General features: G+C 38.4%; 1 protein-coding gene across 6 annotated transcripts in view; it reads right to left on the bottom strand.

Moving 5' to 3' along the window:
• Positions 1–3,428: 3,428 nt before the first annotated feature.
• syngap1b (synaptic Ras GTPase activating protein 1b) overlaps positions 3,429–19,358 on the bottom strand; it is a 54,710-nt gene continuing 38,780 nt past the window's right edge. Inside the window, exons 18-20 of one of the 6 annotated variants that reach the window (XM_016680946.1) lie at positions 18,568–18,640; positions 15,431–15,492; positions 3,429–4,695 (exon numbers count right to left, since the gene is read on the bottom strand). In XM_016680946.1, the coding sequence (XP_016536432.1) occupies positions 4,578–4,695; positions 15,431–15,492; positions 18,568–18,640 (253 nt within the window). In that variant the 3' untranslated portion in view covers positions 3,429–4,577. Of the gene's footprint in view, positions 4,696–7,692; positions 8,080–15,430; positions 15,975–18,567; positions 18,641–19,358 lie in introns of those variants that run through there. The other 5 variants (XR_001664552.1, XM_016680947.1, XR_001664553.1 and 2 more) reach the window with 5 other exon arrangements.

Genomic DNA, 19,358 nt, shown 5'->3' with positions numbered 1-19,358 from the left:
CTTTAGCCTTTAACAGCGGTCACGACACGTGCATTTCTGATGGTCTTTAAGTGTATTGCGTTCCAACAATATACAACGACTTGCATCGATATGTAGGACAGGATGGCATACTGGGCTGACCCGTTAAACCATGTAAACTTCACGATAAAATTTGAATTATCAAACAAGTTTTACTTGGTCAAGAGTGAATTTTAAAATTCCTCCTAAGTGTAAAGCGAAGAATGTGTAGAGCAAAATAAATAAAAATGCAAAGATATTACTCAAACAGGTTTCCTCCCGTTGTCCTTGCACAGCTGATAAAAGTTGTGTTTCACATTGTTCACCGTTATGTACTTTTCTCTTTCAAGAATGTTTGCATTGCACACTTCAGCAACAAGGCATTTTTAAGGAATGTTTAACATCTATTAAGTAGGCATATCTAGACTGAGATCCTGGAATGGAGAGCTGTCCATGGTGCTGCAGTGGCTCAGTTTCAACTTACTGCTAAGAAAGATTAAAGGTTTCCTATCTTGCTGCTATTTGTGTTTTAGTAAGTGATGATTTTTTGCAAAACTGGCCAATCAAAGGTCTGTTTGAAATTCTCCATCAGCTGCTTTACATCATATTTTAATAAGTATTTGTAAATTAATTCAGTGACCTCTAATATACTTTATGATTTTTTTTTCAGTAACCGTGAGTCAATTTTGACAATGTATATGGTATAACTGGTGCTATGTAGTTCAGTATATCTGAGTGGGATCATCTTGTAAGCCAAATCTGAACCTTTCTTATAAAGAAACTGCAGGACATTTTCACTGTAGAGCTGTTAAGGCAGTCATAAAAGCTGTATGTCTCTAAAGACTTGCATAAGTTGATAGCTATTATTACTTTTAGGTTTTCAATTGCTTTGTAATTTCTCCTACTTGTCAGCAGAGGTCTGCAAAGATATGCATTATTGTGCATCCCTATAATCCATGGCTAGAGCTGGAGAGACATGATTTCCTTTAAGGTTTGGCCAGTTACAATGGGAAAATGTAATAAAACATGAAAATAATTTCTGCACTAAAGACTGGGATAATTCTTTTTGCTTGATATGTGCAGATCTGTTAATAGTCCTGTTTTTGTTTCCATTAAAAAATGAACAAAAAATGATTTTACTGTCACATCATTTCAGGATATTAGAGAACATTTAATAAAAGGTAACATCATTGCACTGTTTGGTGTTATTAGACATCTAAGATGGAAATCAGGACATAAAATGTCCCCTAAAAGGAGACTGAACACTTTACAAGTGTTCCTGCTGGGTGAACCATGCTCTTCCACTGTGTTGTATTCTTCCAGTTCTTTCTAATGTCACGTGTTGCCAGACTGCCTGAAGGTCTCCAGGCGATCAGCATTGGGAGGGTAGCACCCTGACAAGCATGCTGTGTTCTGCTGAATCCCCTCATCCTGGGTCCATCATCACCCTCGGCACACTGGCTGGGGACAGCATGAAGAAACGATCAACTCAGCTCCTCTGAGAGCAGAATCACAGAAGAAAAACGTCTGTTGCTGCGGGTGAGTGGGGATCGTTATGCAGCTCCAAACAGGAGAAACTCACTGTGAGGTTTTCACACATCCAAACACTGGATGGATTGAGTCAGCATGAAGAAAAAAACCCTGATCCATGGGATTTGTTAAAAAATGTCTGTCTTTAAGTGTCTACATCATTCCAACTTGGCATTGTTGCATCTTTCTACGTTCTGCTTCAGAGTTGCAAACTGCTTTTGTAGGGTTGGTCACAGTGATGACAATCAGGTAATTTTCACCTCTTTGCTACTTTCTCTCATAAATCTAGCGAAAGCAACAAGGGCGAACTTAGTTTTTCTTCAGACAGAGATTTTGATTTTGGATTTTTTTTTTATTTCAATAAATAATAAAGATAAAGATTGTACATGTATTACTTTTTCTCAGATATGCCGATTAAAACATAAAATATCATGAAATTCAAGATCAAACTGTCACTTTAGTTTTTTTTAACCATTTGGCTGTTGTTTTTTTTATTATTCTAGATGGTTTGTGCTGCCTGGAGTGCTGATATAGTTTTATTGTGTGTTGTTTTATTTTTATCTATGCACAGGGAGAACATGCAAACTCCATGCTGTAAGAGCTAAGGACCTTTTTGCAGGTCTGATAACTGCGCCACTGTCCAGCCTCTTTATTTTATAATAAAGTATTTAAATTCAACTCCTTGATTTAAAAACAACACACTACAAGGTAAGAATTCAAATATCTTTTTATTTATTAATTTAATTATGTATTTCTATCTCCGCTGTCACCCACCCGAAAAATAGAAATTGCGGTGTGTTCAAAATAAAAAAAGAAAAAAAGGAAAAGAAACAATGCCATCTTCTTCAACTGCATCAATAATCAACAAAATCAAAGAGGCAATGATTATTATCATTATTACAATAATAACTCAACTAGCAGAATATCCACATTCATAACAAATCCATATATAACTGCAAAACACTCTTCAACACCACTCTTCCATTAATATACACAAAATCCCCAAAGGTCTGTCCTGGAAAAACAACAATAGAGGAGATCTGAGGGGGAAAAGGGGCTATGGCTTGTAAAGGAGGGTGTGAACATGTGTGACCAGCAGAGATAATGGATCTATGGTTAGTAAGAGTATATGGAGGAGGCACACTTATTTAGTTAGGACCTATACAAAAACAAGCAGTTTTAAGTAATAACGGTATGCTTTCATGGACGGATTTGCCTGCATAAAACGGTTCCATGAGCGCAGGATTTGGGGAGCAAAATTTCAAGAAACATATATAAGGGTTGTCAGATTAAATATATACCTATGAATGACAACCACCCTCAAACATATATCATAGAAACCAAAAGTGATAGAACTCAAAGCAAAGTTGAAAACATTTTAAATAAATGCAAATGAAAAAAAAAAAAAATGGTTTCGGTTTGACCATAATATGTACAAACAATGCTTGCTCACCCAAATCTTATCTAAAAAAGCTTTTTAAGTTGGTCAGAAAATGAGTGCAAGCTTAAGATTATGTGAGTAGCTTCTTATTCGAGAACGTAGCTAGAAGTGACAGACCTGGCTGATATTCTAAGTCTGCGTGTAAAAAGTGCCTCTGATAGCTGTCAGTATTACGTGTAAAAACCTTTTCATGCCTCGGTGTTTGGAACTTGAGAAGACCTAGTCATACAAAGAGAGAGAAACATTAGAGGAAAAAAATAACTGTACACTCTGCATGTACAAACAAACTATATACACACAGACATACCATATATACACACACATGTCCAATATGTACACAAGATTTAGCCAACACATACGCACATTTATACATTTATGTATTTACAAACACATTCACTCGTTTCAGCAGGACCTCTAACATATCTCTCTCTGTTCTCATGTCAGGCAGAAATGGCAGGGATTTTTTTTATTCAGGTCAGACTGGTGTCAGCGGAGTCCAGCTGCAGAAATAAATGAGTAGTTTTACAGCAATTCGACTGGAAATATGGCCACAATGAAAACAACAAGTTCATCCCCCCTGCTCTGGTCAAACTCTACACAATACACAGTCAGCGTGAAGCAAACGTCCGCATCCAACGGCTTTTCAAATCGTCCATAAATGGAGAGCTCCTCGGCGATTGTTGGACAGAAAACATCCGCTGACGTGTCTTTCTATAATATTTTTTTAAATATTAATACCCAAAAATAAAGAGCAGGCTGGTCACAGCAACGTGCAAACTGTCGTATAGGGGGAGTAGGTAGAACACAAGTTCGTCCCTTCAGTGCTTTAGAGCAACTTTGTTCTCCATCAGATTGTCTCAGTATGAAAACTCGGTTCATATAAAATGGATCGCTCCATCGGATTTTTATCAAGAAATAAATATCTCCTCCAGAAGGTGTCTGATAAAGAGTTTCTTTTTCCTTTAAATACTATAATAAGAGTAATCCGTTATAGAAATATAAATAACATTCTGTCCAGTTTTTCCAAAGTCGTCTTTGAAGCAAGATTTTTTGTTCCTCAGCAGTTTTTGAAATAGGCTGTGCATATTTAGTTTCCTTTTAAAATCAAACTCCGAAAAAGAGGAAAAGCTAAAATATAAAGTCTGTCAAAAATCAAGAAAAAAGACTCAAAATTTGTAATGATAGAGCTAAGGAGAGGGAAATGAAAGGTTTAAATATGAGTCAGCTTGGACTGAAATAACAAGAGAAGTCAAGCACCTTTGAAATACACTTTAGGGCTCTCTCTCTTACTTTGAGAACCACGCTGTCCTTGGCCTGTGTTCCTCCGTTCTGCTGATTGATCAGACTGCATAGCTGTTCTTTGCATGCTCGGCAGGCTTACAAACACCAAAGTATGTCCAGCCCACCTTAAGTAGGTGAAAAATGGATCCAACAATGAGGTGTCAAACACATTATTTTCAATCCCTTTGTCAAATCAGAGAGAGAGAGGGCCCAAGTAAAGTGAAAAAAAAAAGAAAGAAATCCCAGCATTTCCTTACATGGTCCGCTGGGGGATTGCACCATCCCTAGAGACAAGAGAATAGGACCAACGGCCCAAGTTCTCCCTTTGTCAGCCAATCGCGTCACGAGAGAGGGCTCTGGACATTTGGCCATGCCACCCCGAAGACTGCCGATGGTGCATCAGCCAATTAGGTTCCACATTGTCCTCCATGAAGCTTTGAGAGTGGCTAGAAGGGGGAGAAAAACAAGGGGAGACACAGAGAGAGAAGAAACGGGGCAGAGGTGCTTGATCAGGTGCTGTTAAAGCATAGATATCGAGCGGCAGTCTCTCCAAAGCTGGACTCATCCTGTTTTTAATTATTTGAGTGTGTGTGTTAGCGTTCAGCTCTGAGGCAACTGCTTGTTTACCTGAGTCACTGAGGTATTTTCACAGCAATGTTAATCCAGGATTATTCATCACACAGGTAGATTTCACACTGAAAGGAGGAAGTAGCCCTACGTGTCCCTGCGTTAAGACTGCTAGTGTGTTTACGTTTTGGTTCAACATTCACTGGTTTTAGGATGAATCTAAACTAATTACTCTGACCTCCTCTCGGATCACACGCAACATTTAAACAGAATGTGAAGCAGACTGGGAAAACACACAAATCTTACAACAGACAGTTCAAAATGAAAATGAATATGAATGCATGTTAGAAACACTTCCAACAGCAGCGTTTTTAGGCATTTTACACACACGACACAACATTTATTCTCAAAATCATGTCAAGTTATTCTAATAAACGTCAGATTCTCTTTTAAATAAACACATCTGATCAAAATAAGAACATTTTAAAATCTTTTTTTTAAAATGTGGGTGCAATATAATACTTTGAAACAAATCAACCCTTTGGTTGAGCTCGTCTAAGCACATTGATCTCAGGCACTTAATGGCTAATCTAAGACAATCTATATAGTTATAAATGATCTATTATATGGAAAAATATTATTTAATACATTCCACTGAACAACCATTAACATCACTTGTGTTTATCTGCACTTAAAGAAGCAGTTTGAGGAGAAGTTCGATTGCTGTCACTCAAAGTGAATTAAATGAGCTTTTACTGTAACATGAAATTAAATAACTTGCTCATTTTTCTATCCTAAATTAAGAAGCTGCTTTTGGTGACCTTAAATACAACCAGATATTGAAATAGTGCACTTCTAGAGAGGGGGGAAAACAACCCCATCAGACATTGGAGCAGAACAGGATGCAGAGAACAGAGACAGAGGCACATCAAGAACATGTTGCAGGGGGAGGGGGAGACAGCGAGGCAGTGGTATGGCAGACACACAGACAGCTCACTTGGTAAAATGGCACCATTTGTTTCTGTTTAGCACCAGTTTGTCATGTATCAGTTCTGAGATTGAGAAGAGAAAAAATGCACGAGCTCATTCCGGAAACAAGTAGTCCCTTAGGTTGAAGAAAGCAAAACAAAAGTTTCCCAAAGTGTTTTTCTGTAACTCAGATCCTAGAGCATGACCCTCTCAGCACATCATTTAAGTCTCCTTCTAACAAAGCTAAGGTGGATGCCCATGTGCACATCTGTAGTTAAACCCTGTTGAAAAACTCTCAAAGGCACTAGGAAAAAAGCCAGAGCTCATCACCGCGTCTCTCCCGTGAAAGACTGCAGGCTGGCTGTTCAGGATAGCGATGCGCCTTTAGTACCTTGCAAACATATTCATACTCCTTGCACTTTTTTTACATTTTCTCATGCTACAACCACAAAAGTCAATGCACAGGGATTTTATGTGATAAACCAACACAAAGTAGAGATTTAAGGAAACTGGAGATTTGTGGTTTTAAAACATTAAAACCAAAGTAACATTTCTAAAAAGTAAAGCATTTGTATTCATACCCTTTACGATGATGCCCCTAAATAAAGTCAAACCAAACTAATTACGTTTAAAAGTTACATAATAAGTAGGCTCCATCTGTGTGCAATTTAATCTCAGGATAAATCCAGATTTGCTGTGAAGTCTTCAGCATGGTGAACCCAGCAGGAAGGTCAGTGAGGAAGTTCTGGAGAAGTTTAGGTTATAAAGTAACGTCCAAAGCTTTGAACGTCTCACAGAGGAGTCTTTAGTCCGACTTCTGAAGGTGGAGAGAGGATGACACAAGACATGGACGTCCATCTAAAATGTCAGGTCAGGCAAGGAAGCATTAATCAGAGGCAGCCGAGAGCTACCTGAGCTCTGAAGCTGTGTGGAGGAGCTTCAGAGCTCAGGTAGAACAGTCTGTCGATAAGATAGCTCTTAGTCATGCAGTTCACAAATCTGGTCTTTATGGAGGAGAGACAAGAAGAACTTAACTGACAGAAGCCATGAAAAGGTCTCAGAAAACATTTTGGATCTGGTCAGACTAAATTTGATCTTGGGCTACATGCATCGGGGTTCATCGTCCAGCAGGACAGTGACCCTCAACATACTGCCAGAGCATGAATGGAAAGCCATAGTCATGTGTTGGATGGTCTAGTCAAAGTCCAGACTCTAGGAAATTGTGACAAGACTTAAAAGCTGATGTTCACAGATGTTCTCAACAATCTTAATCTCTAGATGTGCAAAGCTGGTTGAGATGTTCCACCAGGCTTGCAGCTGTAAGTGCAGCTAAAAATGACTCTGCTAAACTCTGGGACTTGTCTACAAATTGATCTGAAATATTAAAAAAAAACTTCACAGTTATGCACAAATTTGTGTTGGTCACATAAAATTCCAGGAAAAACAGATTTAAGTCTATTGTTGTGACGAAATGAAATGGAAAAAGGTTTAAGGAGTATGAATACTTTTAAAAGGCACTGCTGGTCCATGGGTTTACAGCTTGTACTGCTTCCTTTTTTAAAGGCTACTCTGAAGTCTTTGGGGTGCAAGAGTCTAGTGCTCAATCCTTATGTGATGGAGTCAAAGAGAGGCGATGGATTCAAACAGCAGGTTGCTTTGTGTGACAGACTCAAAGTAGGTGCAAAGTATCGTGATCTTGTCCTGCAAGACCAAGACTATTTAAAGCTCCATGTGAGCATCAAGTCCATTGAAGAGCCCTTAGTGTTAATGTGTTATGCATTATACAGGGTGATTATTATTTCTCTCCCTCACAGTGTTCTTCTCTCTCTTGCCCGGGTCATAAGGACACATGTATGTTTTCAAGAAAGTGTCTTTTTTTTTTTGTATAAAATGGAAACAAAACAGGAGTGGGGGGACAGTTTTTTCCTTTGTGCCATCTCTCTCTGATTTGGCTCCTCGCTGTTGTGTTTGACCTACTCCCCCCTTTAATCTGCGATTCCCGTAGTTGCCGTTGCTGTGGTTCCAGTTGCCTGTGAAGTTGTCTTTAGATTGCCACGGAGCTCTTCATTCTGACTAAGTTGTGAATCAGGGGTGGGTGAGGAGGGAAGGTCTACAATTTGGGGGAGGACTCCATTGTGGGGCGATGTGTTGGAGAAAATGCCAGAGGAAGAGACTGTGGGGCCTTGATCGTTGGTAACCGCTCCTCCTTGTTCTCCTCCTCCTCCTCCTCCTCCCCCTCCACCATCAGTTTTCACACCGGGGTCTGCTGAACCCAGGGAGGAAAGCTGGTCCTCCTAGCGAGATAGAGAGAGAGGGGAAGGAAAAGAGGAGTGGGAGCAGGGAGAAATGGTCGTAGGAGAAATGCCATTCAATGAACGATGGAAGGGATGATGGATTATAAGGATATGTCCAATTAAGTCAAGTTGAGAAAATAATATTAAGAGCCGGAGGAGAAAAGCAGGATCAATCAGACAAAAATGGGAAGAGAAAAAAGAAAGAAAGTTTGTGATTTGAAGTGGTGAAATGTCAACATTTAAACGGAGTAAGAGTTGGTGGAAATGGAGACATGTAAAAGTGGTGATCAAAGCAGAAACCAAGAGGGAATCATAAAGTAAAAAGAAATGATTAGGGATCAGAGGAGGAGACACAGAGAGAGGAGAGAAAGAGCCAAATGAGTTACGAGGTCGATGCATGACGAACACCAATAGAAATGGCAGCACAGGAAAAGGGACACAGAGAAAGAGGAGATGAAGGGGAATTAAAATTCTTCACGGCCAAAAGGTCCTGATTCTCCTGGGATGAGAAGTGAGGAGTGTTTGTCGTGTGACGGGCATCAGGCAAAGCCAGGAGGTTCCCATACCGAAGAGCAAAATCCACTAAATATCATCTACACGTTCTTACATGACCTGGAAAACTTAATCAAACATCTTAATTGTACTAAAATACTAAAGGCTTAGCTTATACTTGTAAACATGCAAGCCACATTGATGCCAGCACCAGATTTAAGAAGCATAACAGCATAAAATCCCAAAAATTATTATAAAGACCAAACAGAGCCAACCTACAGCTGACAGCGCTGCTGCATGGATTCACCAAGTAGCTTAAAACCTTAAGAAGACACAATGCCTTTTAAAAAAATCATATTAAAGTTCCCATGAAACTGCTTTTAATTGGTAAACGTCTTGCTCTCCCTCATCTAATGCTCTGGAACAGTTCTGGTAATTATCAAAACTGTCTATGACAAATTGTTTGCTGACTATGACTCGAGCTAAACTTGGTCTAAAAGAAAGTTTATCCAAAGTCCAACTCGAGGTTTGAATGCCTAATTCACTACTGCACTGAGCAGAGTTTGACAAGACTAATATATTACACTGCAAAAACCCCCCAAAACAAACAAAACATCTCTAATTTATGTTTTGCGCTTCCCAGACAACTCAATGTAACAATTTTAACATTTGTTAAAGTGGCAGTACAAAATGTCAAAGACAATTACTGTCAGCTCCAGGAAAATATCATCTTTTGGAAAATATCATCTTTTGGTGCATTTTGAGTGGTTGCAGTGTTTACCCTGCTTTTTGGGTTAAATATGAAACAGACCATTTAACATTATTGCTCCCATTCATTTGGCTCAGGCATTTTTGGAAAAATGCTTAATAACTTTAAATAATTATTATGATGGAGAAATTAATTGGTTAAATTTGACATCATTATTCTAGGCTAATTTTTCAGTTTGTTTTCCCCTGAAGCGTCTTTACATGTCAGATATGACATGTAAAATTATCATGGTATGACCTAAAGGAAAGACGGACAGGTTTTCATTCAGGCATGACATGCACACATTCAGCTGCTGTCAGACTGATGGAAAGCATGTCTAAAGAGGGGCTGTGTGAGCAGACTCAACTTTGGTATACATTTCATGGGAACTTTAAGGCTTACCCTTTTCTAGCAAGTGAAAAACATCAGGGTGAGGTCACTCCTTACACGGGCCTGAAAGAGGGAGTTTGAGTTGTTTGAAGTGGAGTTCTGTTGAGTTGTTGTTAGCCCTGAGGATCTCAGTATCTCAGCAAACCAGTAAAAGTTTTGCCATAAGAGGGCTATGAGAAAATCACCATAAGATACCCTACCAGGGGCAGTTTTGCCACAATGGCAAATTTTAGATGTCAAGAAAGATTAAGTGCAGTTCAATACCATTCACAATAACTACCAGTCCAGTCAATGTCTGGGTTAAGAATACCTGGGCCAAATTATAGGACCAGTACAGAGAGCATGGGGTCTTATGTCATGTTGCTTCAACTAGAATTAGATACATGAAGGTCCTTCCTTTGGGTTAAGCTTGTGCAGAAGTTTGAGCGGACAGCAGCAATATCACTGAGTATAGATCGAGGAACCACATTCTTAAGTGTGGCTAGACTACACCTGAGAGCCACTCTGACATAGTCAGCAGCAAACAGGGAACAGCTTAATTACAATTTCCCAACTCATTGACTTTCTACTGTGGTCAAGAAAGTGATTTCCCTTTACCTTCGGGTCGAGGAAATGGATCATCTGGAGAGATGCAGTGTGTCAAAGCATACAGCCAAGATGAACTTAAAATGTCTTGGAGAGATTTCATTCCATTTAACTCCAATCTTGAGAAGGATATTCTGTTATCAGAATGTGACAGATGTGAAGCATGAGTGGCCAATGTTATAGGATGCCATTCCTTTTTAATGGATGCTAATGCTGATAATGCTGTTTATTTCTAATACCTAAACTTGGTGTTATATACCTAATGTAAAGATGAGCACCAGGCTAAGCCCCCTATTAAATTTTGAAGCAAGGCTTGTGCAGCTCCAAAAGAAGCTGGACAGCACTGGCAGATAATGGGAAATGAAAAACTCAAATGTGAAAAGAAAAAAGCCTTTTGGTCTGCCTCAAGCATCATCCGCTGAAGGAAGTCGTGCTTTTCCAACAGTACTTTAAATGTAGAAAGATAATATTGACCTTGACTAGACCGATACATCTTTAGTCTTAAAAACATCAACGCGGCTGTCGCTGGGACTTAGGTATTCAAGGTAGTTAAAATATCCTGGTGGTGGAAAGGACAAAAAGATAGCAGAGATCCTAGTGGCTCCTCTTATAAAGCAAAGGGGCTGCGTACTTTAACTTTGAGGAAATCCTCATTCTCAGCCTCCAAGTTAAAGTTTGTTGTGAGGAAATGAAAAGTTCATCTAACTTATATTCACATTTTAGATTCAAGAGCTTCAATGCAGATCTCAAAATGGCCATGAAACACTAGACTAGCTTCTAACTTTGCAAGGAAAATTGAGGCGTATATGGAAGTTTTCTCAAGCAGATTGCTTTTGTTAATTCAGAGAATGCTTAGTACTACACAAAGAAGAGGAGTGGTGTTTTAGGTTCCCTACTCAGTGACATTTGGCTCTGGAGTAGGAGAATGATTGGCACTGCTGGTAAAAAGTCAGACTCATTGATTGGAAAAAAGCCTGTCTCCCAGAGGGGAGACTGTTTTTGGTTTGAGGGACTTCATCTTTACTTGCTGGATTTGGTGGATAATGGTCCAGTACCCACTTCAAAAGGGGACCTCAGCAGGCACTGCTTGAAGCCAAAGTTGAAGCTGATGTACTTTCATCATTGTTGAAAGTATATTAGCTGATCTCAGTTAAGCAAATCATGTAAGGATGGAACCAGCCCCAATATGACAACCTGTTAGCTTTATGATCAGGTCAAAACTTCAGTTTCTTCAACCTGTGATGGTTCAAAAAACTACTCATCAGTTAGGATACTAAATAATAAATCTAATCCCTCCTCCACTTCAAACACTCCTATTTCTTCATCTAACAGTTTGCTGGTACATCTTGAAATTGTCTGGCATGGATTTGTTTGGAAATCTCTTTACCAAGCCCCTGAAAACCTGCATGCATGAAATCATTTTATGTTACATAAAAGAGACATGAATTATTGTAATGCAAGTGGAATGAAGTGCTGTAAAAGAGACAGAAAGGAAGGGAAACAGCTTGCATCCAGTAGAAAAAAATAAAAGATTAAAAGCAAATTATCAGCAGATAATTTTTAATCTCGTGGTTGTGATCGCTGTGAGTGGAAGGGTTTCTGTTTTGCTTAAAAACATGAGAAAAAAAAACAACAAAAAAGATTAAGTCTGCCCCCCAATTTCTTTTAATGTGAACTACCAGGCCTTTTCTCTTCTCAATCAGAACCAAATGAATGAAAACACTTTGCTAACTGGTGCTATAAACAGTAATAGGATGCCAGTAACACAACCTGAGTGACAACTGTCCAGTTACTCAAACACAACCAACAGTGTAGTTTAATACCCATGTGTAGAATGATACACATGTCTATTAAACCCAGAGATCAAGCAGGTGAACAAACGCATGGCAAAATGTTGACTGACATCCTTTTTAACTTACCAAACTTGCTTGGCTCTTTGTGGCTGTGGTGTTTAACTACATAATGCATTTAATTAGAGTGTTGTGGTCTTTCTGTTTAAAAGTAATGAGCTTTTCAGTACTGGAGACAGAAACACAGCACATTTAGTGGAGCCCTGAAATGTTAGGGTTTATGTAAGGACACAAGTGTGCACAAAAAAGAAAAAGACATATCTTACACATCACCTCTGTCTACTCCAATTTGGAAGGAGGATATTTAAAGAAAAGTGTTCAGTCTTTCTCACCCCAATGTTTGAAATTAAAACCTGTTGTATTTCTGGGCTTCATCACTAATAAGACTTATAACTCTTTGCCTTGGAGCAACAAGCTTTCTGGTTAAAAAACTCTAACTTCACAGCAAAAGAATCGAACATCAAAATACAGAATGAGTGTTGGACATCGTCTGACACAGTAACAGCTGGCTTACATCAACAACCAACCAAACACAATCAGGTGCTGGACACAAACACAAAACACATAAATATTCAAACACAAACTCACTGAAAGACACAGAAAACACAGAAAACATGTGCACAGTAATCAGTGTTCTTTGGGGAAGGATTGGGACAGATACGGAGATTTCACATAATTCCCAGTGTTTATCAGAGGGTGTGGGGGTGATGGAGATGCTGGGGTGTAGAGGAGGCGGATGCACCCTGAAGGCAAATGTATGCATGTGTGTATAGGAAAGCATGATAACTAAAAGAAAACCAACAAAAACATGGTATTTCAGGACATAAGCTACAGCTAAAAGAGAAGTAATATAGGAATTTTAATAACTTACAGACAGATTCACTGACAAGAATGGGAATGTTTTAAAAGCTCCATTTTGGGCAAGAAAAAAATGCCCAAAATGTTAACATTTAATTTCACATGTCTTGCTCACAAATCTGTACTGAAGTTCGTGGAGCCACAAAACAAGTGCCTGTGTGCATTTGGTTTTGTTTTTCTTTCAAATTCATTTTTATTGTATTTGTCAAACACTCTTTACAATTCATACCAAATGAATAATGTTTTTTTAATTTGTAAAAACCATAGAAGAAAAAAAAAACTGTGCTGTATCTCAGACACAAAAACCCTCTGCATGTTTGTCTTCTCTATGATATTTGTCTATAGTCTTCCTCTTTTCTTCCTCCATGGCAGCTCCTTCTTCATCATTCTTTGTCTAATATATTCACTAACTCTCTTCTGCACATGTCTCAACCATCTCTTGTCTTTCTAACTTCCTTTGCAAACTGCTAAACCTGAGTTTCCATCCATCCTTCCATCCGTCCATCCATGGATGGTTATCAAAAGTTATCAAAATGTTTTTTGCTACATCAAAGTATGTGGCTGTGACCAAACCTCAAAATCAGACAATTCGCCATGAAACATGGCAGAATAACTTAATAATGGAATAATAATCCATCTGATATGTACAAGATGTCACTACTTCCAGCTCCCTCCTTGTATCCTACTTTCAGCTACCTGTTTTTTTTCCAGCATGTGGATATAAGTAATGTTCACTTATATCCACTTGTAAGAGTGGATATAAGTTCACATTACTGCAGACAAAAACCTCAGTCTGTCTATCTGCTTCATCCTCTATCCCACCATTGTTCTTCAAGATAAGAGCAATTAAAACTCTTCTACATGAGGGAAAGACCCAGACCCAGAGGGATAAATGCCCCCAATGTGACCTAATCTGGCTTTTGGGCCAAACTCATCCTTCTCCAATTCACTTTAGTCACTCCAAAAGAAAATCTTGAGACAGTTAAACCATTCCAGTGTTCCTGAACTTCTTTGTCATGAAGTAATTCTCAGAGCTGATCCCTTATCTATCCCCAAATTCACCCCTCACAGCTGCCTACCCTCACATATTTCTGACTTCCTCTTCTGTCTTCTCATGTCCTTTCTCTAGATCCACAAAACAATTCAGCTCCGCCTGGCTTGCTATACTTTTTCTCCATTTACATTCTTAAAAGAAACATCATGTCTGCAATTTAGCTGAAACATGTAGCTACTTAATGCATGATAATCTTAATACCCCTTGAATGGATATTTAATATTTATTGAAAGTTAATATTTTAATAGCAAAACACAAAAATAAAGGCCTATATAGATTGCTGATTATTAGCATAGTAATATATAGTATAAAGTATACATTACATAGTTCAGACCAAATATTTACCACATTTTTGTAGAAACTTGCTTGTCTGATTTTCTCAACATATAAATACAAACATAAATAGTTAATTCTGAGGTCAGTCAAGTGAAGTGTTACTAGAGGTCTGTCAGAGAAAGAATGCAACACATTATTTAGAAGCAGAGGAAAAGTAACTTCCTGCTTGGAAAACAAAACTCTACCTAACTCAATAAAAATTTGAAGATGACTCCCATAACATGCTGGAATTTTTTTTATTGTAGTCTTATTTTCCTTTATATCATATGTTTCTTATTAAGTTTGTCCACCATAAGTTTTCTTTTAAGTTTTCTCATTTTCAGGATTTTTATTTTATTCTCACATTTTCAATTTTTTTCTCTGTGTTCTTGTTACACACCGAGATGAGATTTTTGATGAGCCAACTTCTTCTTTTTTCTTCCCTCCGTTTTTATTACTGATAGATTTATTTGTTGCTTGTTGGTTCCATGTCTCAGCTGCCAATCGGTGAAAGCTCTTGGATCTCCCTGTTTTCTCCTTTTGTTTTTATTTGTTCAATTATTTTTTTTTATATTTAGGCTTTCTGTTGAAATTAGTCTGTAACAAAGACGGACCATGTCATTGAATTTCTTTGGTTAAATTGATTAAAAATACCAGAGTTAATGTTTGAAAGAATGGGACTGAAGCTCCAACAAATATTGAGGGTCTAATATTTTTCCTTTTGTCCTTTACTTAACAATTTCTCTGTTTTTAAAAAGGTGGTAAGAAACTGTTAAGTTTCATGAAAAGAACTTTAATGTTTCTATTTGGACTTTAGCTTCTGAGACTTTTTTCTATCATCACATATTTTATTATTTGAAAATGCATGTGTGCAAATATTCTGTGATAGACCTCTTTGTGTTTTGCAGTGAAGATGAAAGGGGAAATAAAGTGTGTTGACCTGCGGTGGATTTTAAAAGGTGCTGCTTATGCACAGGGATGCACACAAAGAAAACAGTAGAAGTGGAAAAGAGGCAGCAGTTATGGATGGAGTGAAAGTTTGGCGGTTTGGGTTATTACCTGGGTACTCGGGGTGGGACAGGCGCAAGTCGGGGCTGCACTAGGATGGACTGACGCCTCCCCTAAGAGAAATCACCGTATCTCATCAACATAGGAGGAAAGGAGAGGAAAGAAGAGGAGAGGAAAGAAAAGGAAGGCTAAAAGTAAGAGGTGGGAGGAGGGAGCCAAAATCAGGAGGGAAAGCTGGTGTACAAGACGAAAGGATTCAGAAGGGCAGTGAGGGCCGAGGAGAAACACAACAGCCACCAAAACATAACACATACAATACAACACAAAGTGAACAGAAAACAAGAACGTAAATATACATATAAAATCCTTCCTGAAGCACATTTACATACAGATACAGAACATGATTGCAAAAACACCAAACAATTTCAGATGCTTAGCAACCTGAAAGCCTTCCAGCAGCATGCCATGCAGCTCATCATTAGCAGAAGTCATGCAATAAGAAAACAAAAAGGTGTTAAATCGTGCAACTCCAAAACGACATCTGGATGTGATAACGGCTGATTAACTGGCTTCACAGCTGAATCTGGAACATTCCCTGGTTCAGAAAGGGAAAAATACAGCTTGAACAACATGCTTATTTCCATCATGCATCAACTCTACAGAGAGATAAATACAGATTAAAAACCCAGAAGATATTTACATCGCTGAATTATGTAAAATCACAAACAGATCAGCAACAATTGTTTCAAAACGTAACTACCTTGGACACACAACGATTCAGACACTCATAAACGATGCGACAATGAGAGGAAGAGCTAAAGTATAATCATAATCAAATGTGACAGAACCGTTTTCCCACTAAGCAAACCATTTTTAAATAGAAATATTTAAATACTGCCTAAAAAATGCAATTCAAAAGTTATCTATACTGAATTTACCTATTGTAGTATTTATTAGTAGCATACCATAAAATATTTATATTGTTGCACTAACATGTTATTAAAACAGTCAAAAAGTAACAAACAAAACAGTGGCTGTAAAGTAGTAACTTCTTGTATTGCATTTAAAATATTCAATTGGATGCATTTTTTAATTTGTGCCACTAGAGGCCACCCTAGGCACAGGTTTATTTACGGTAAATTCATCTAACTTATGTTCTCTGTTTCTTTGTTTCCTGCTCTATTATAGCTCTCCTATTGCAATAAATTATTTAACTGAGCCACTTTTAAAAATTGCAAGACATTTAGTAATCGATTGTCAATGTTTAATCTTATATTGATCCATTGGAAATGGTAAATAAAATCCAATAACATAAGAGTACCACTGAGGATCTTCATCCAGATGAGGAATCTTCATTGAATAACTACTAATCACAAATAATTTATAAATTAAGAAAACTTGTGTCAAAGGTTCTTTTTTATTTAGATAATTAACATTTAACACCTATTATTTTAATAAAACTCATTCTGAGGTCATATCTTTATTGATTCCCACTTAACAGAATCATAATCTCTACTTCTATACAAAATCCACTTTATTCTCACTCTAGGATTTAATGAAAAGCTACAAATACATTTATTAAAAAAAATATATAGTTTGGACAAAGTGCAGAAGCTGACTGTACTTCGTCCTGTTGAATCACATTCAACTGAAATGCTCTAATGTTGTAGTTATAAATGTGTAATAAAGCTCTTTGTTCAGATGAATCCTCTGTTCTCATGGCACACTTAATGAACTTTTTGATTTCTGCTGCTTTGAAGGGAAACTAATGGAGATCTCCCCTGAGCATTTCCTTTGATTTTTTCTCCCCAGCCTTTAAGTGAGTTAACTTTGAAAATATGTCCAAAGAAAGACAGAAGTGTTCGCATTAGGACATGCTAAAGCAGAAAGGCTCATGAGAAACATTACAGATCATCTCTAGATTTTTAATTTAACATCCAGAATGCATTTGGACCTGAACCTTTTCCACCAACGTACGTTTATCCTGCAACATTCAAACAAAAAATTTGACCACAGTTTGATTTAATGCTAACTTCATAACCATAATTAATTATATTGATTTGAATTAACCTGAATTAAGGTTCACCTGAAAAAGTTAAAATTTTCAGCTGCATCCTTTGGTTTTGGTCCCTGCTTGCACGTTCTGGTTTTGTTTTCCATACACATCAGCTTGGATAGGCCTTTCCCCTTAATAAATAAAGTTTAGATTTCTCCTTTTTCATTTGCTTTCATTATCTTTGTTTAATAAATACTGATATTTTAAAGTGGGACTGTCTGTAGGTGTCTTTTAACAGGATAATGTTACAGTATAACAGTGGAAATAAGATGAACTTTAAGACAGAAAGAGGATGTAAGAACCATAAAATGCCCCAAACCCTAAAAGTGTCTCCAAATTTTAAATACAAGTGTAAACAGAAATTCAAGATGCATAAATAGCAATCATAATTTTAATATTTACAATATGTGGACATTAATGTTATATTATTTTTAGTGTTACTGATTTTTTTTACTTTTTTTCTTCCATGATGAAGAGATGCAGACGTCAATGAAGGAACAATTACTCTGATTTCTTGTATTTTTCTTAGCAACATGACGGCAGAACATTACGTGAGTCGTTATGCTAACATGGACTTACTATATTTACAGAATGACTCATGCACTAAAGGAGCCTGGTACAATCTGACAGCGTAAGAGAAGGAGGGGGCCCGAGACCATGAAGCATCGCAGTGACGAAGCTCCTGAAGACACAGCCGCCTCAGGATCGTGACCACGCTGCACAGTTAGCTTTCATTTAACCCCCGGGTTCTGCATCATCTAATTTCAGGCGGTTCTGAACCCAGACCTGCTCAAAAAGAGCTGCGGATCCGGCAACACCACCACAGACACAGACAGACTTTCCATAGCTCTGAGGAATGCAAACAGTAACAGTCTTTCATCGTCAAAGCGTCTCGTTTTGCTTGCAGACGGATGCCATTCAAACCCAAACATAAAGGACAGGTCAGGGACAGGGCAGTCCAGTCAGAAGAGGGACCACACACACACACACACACACACACACACACACGCACACACACACAGCAGACCAGGTCATAGCAACAGCAAGGGGAGGAAGAGAACAGGAAAAGCAGAAAGGGGGAAAACACGGGCCAACGTACGGACTCGACGAGAGAAGAAGCCATCTCACAGACCTGATCAGCGAAAATCCTGGTTTTTGGCTCGTAAATGGCTCCTCCCCTTATTTCATCCTCCACAGCCATGAGTCTTGGAAGCAGAGAGAAAGAGAGAGGATAGGGGAGAGGGAGACAGAGGGTGGAGAGGGGGGCAAAAAGAGAGGGAGCATTAGGAATTCAAGCTTAACAAGATGTTGAGCAGGTGCATCTCCAACTTCGGACTCAACAAAACTACCGTGACAAAGTTCCTGGTCACCTGCATCTCATATCTGATCCCCAACACCTGATAAGCTGAACACCTTTGAAGCTGCCAATAAGAGCAGAGCAGCAGTCACCCAAACCATGCTCAGGAGCCAATTTTCATCCCATGGAGCCATTTTCTCTTCCCACCCCCATGGGGTTTATCAAAGTGTTTCTGTCCAATTTAAGGTGTTTACAAAGTGCAATTCGAGGCCAACTGTGGAAAATTAGGCCTGGTTTCCAGTGAGGCGAACAAAACCCAATTATCCCTAGGGAATTGTCCCATCTTATGTAACAGAAACTGACCAAGTCACGGGTAGAAAATCCTTTGACTAATCATTTCAAAGCCTCATCTCACTGATATGAGTGAAAGCGTCGCTGCAGTTTTCATGAGCCAGCGGGCCGTGCATGTTTCCCAGCTCCTGTGATTGTCCATGAGCCAGGGATTTACTCCAGACAGTCATCCAATGATATTTCTCACACATATCTGTCTTATAACTAACTGGCTGAAACGCTGTTGCTTGGTGATGAGTGCCAAGAATAAATAAAGACTTTTGCTTCTCAAGGCT

Source organism: Poecilia formosa, unplaced genomic scaffold (genome assembly GCF_000485575.1).
Source record: "Poecilia formosa unplaced genomic scaffold, Poecilia_formosa-5.1.2 Scaffold263, whole genome shotgun sequence".
Taxonomy (NCBI): Eukaryota; Metazoa; Chordata; class Actinopteri; order Cyprinodontiformes; family Poeciliidae; genus Poecilia; species Poecilia formosa.
This window is presented reverse-complemented; position numbering and strand designations above follow the sequence as displayed.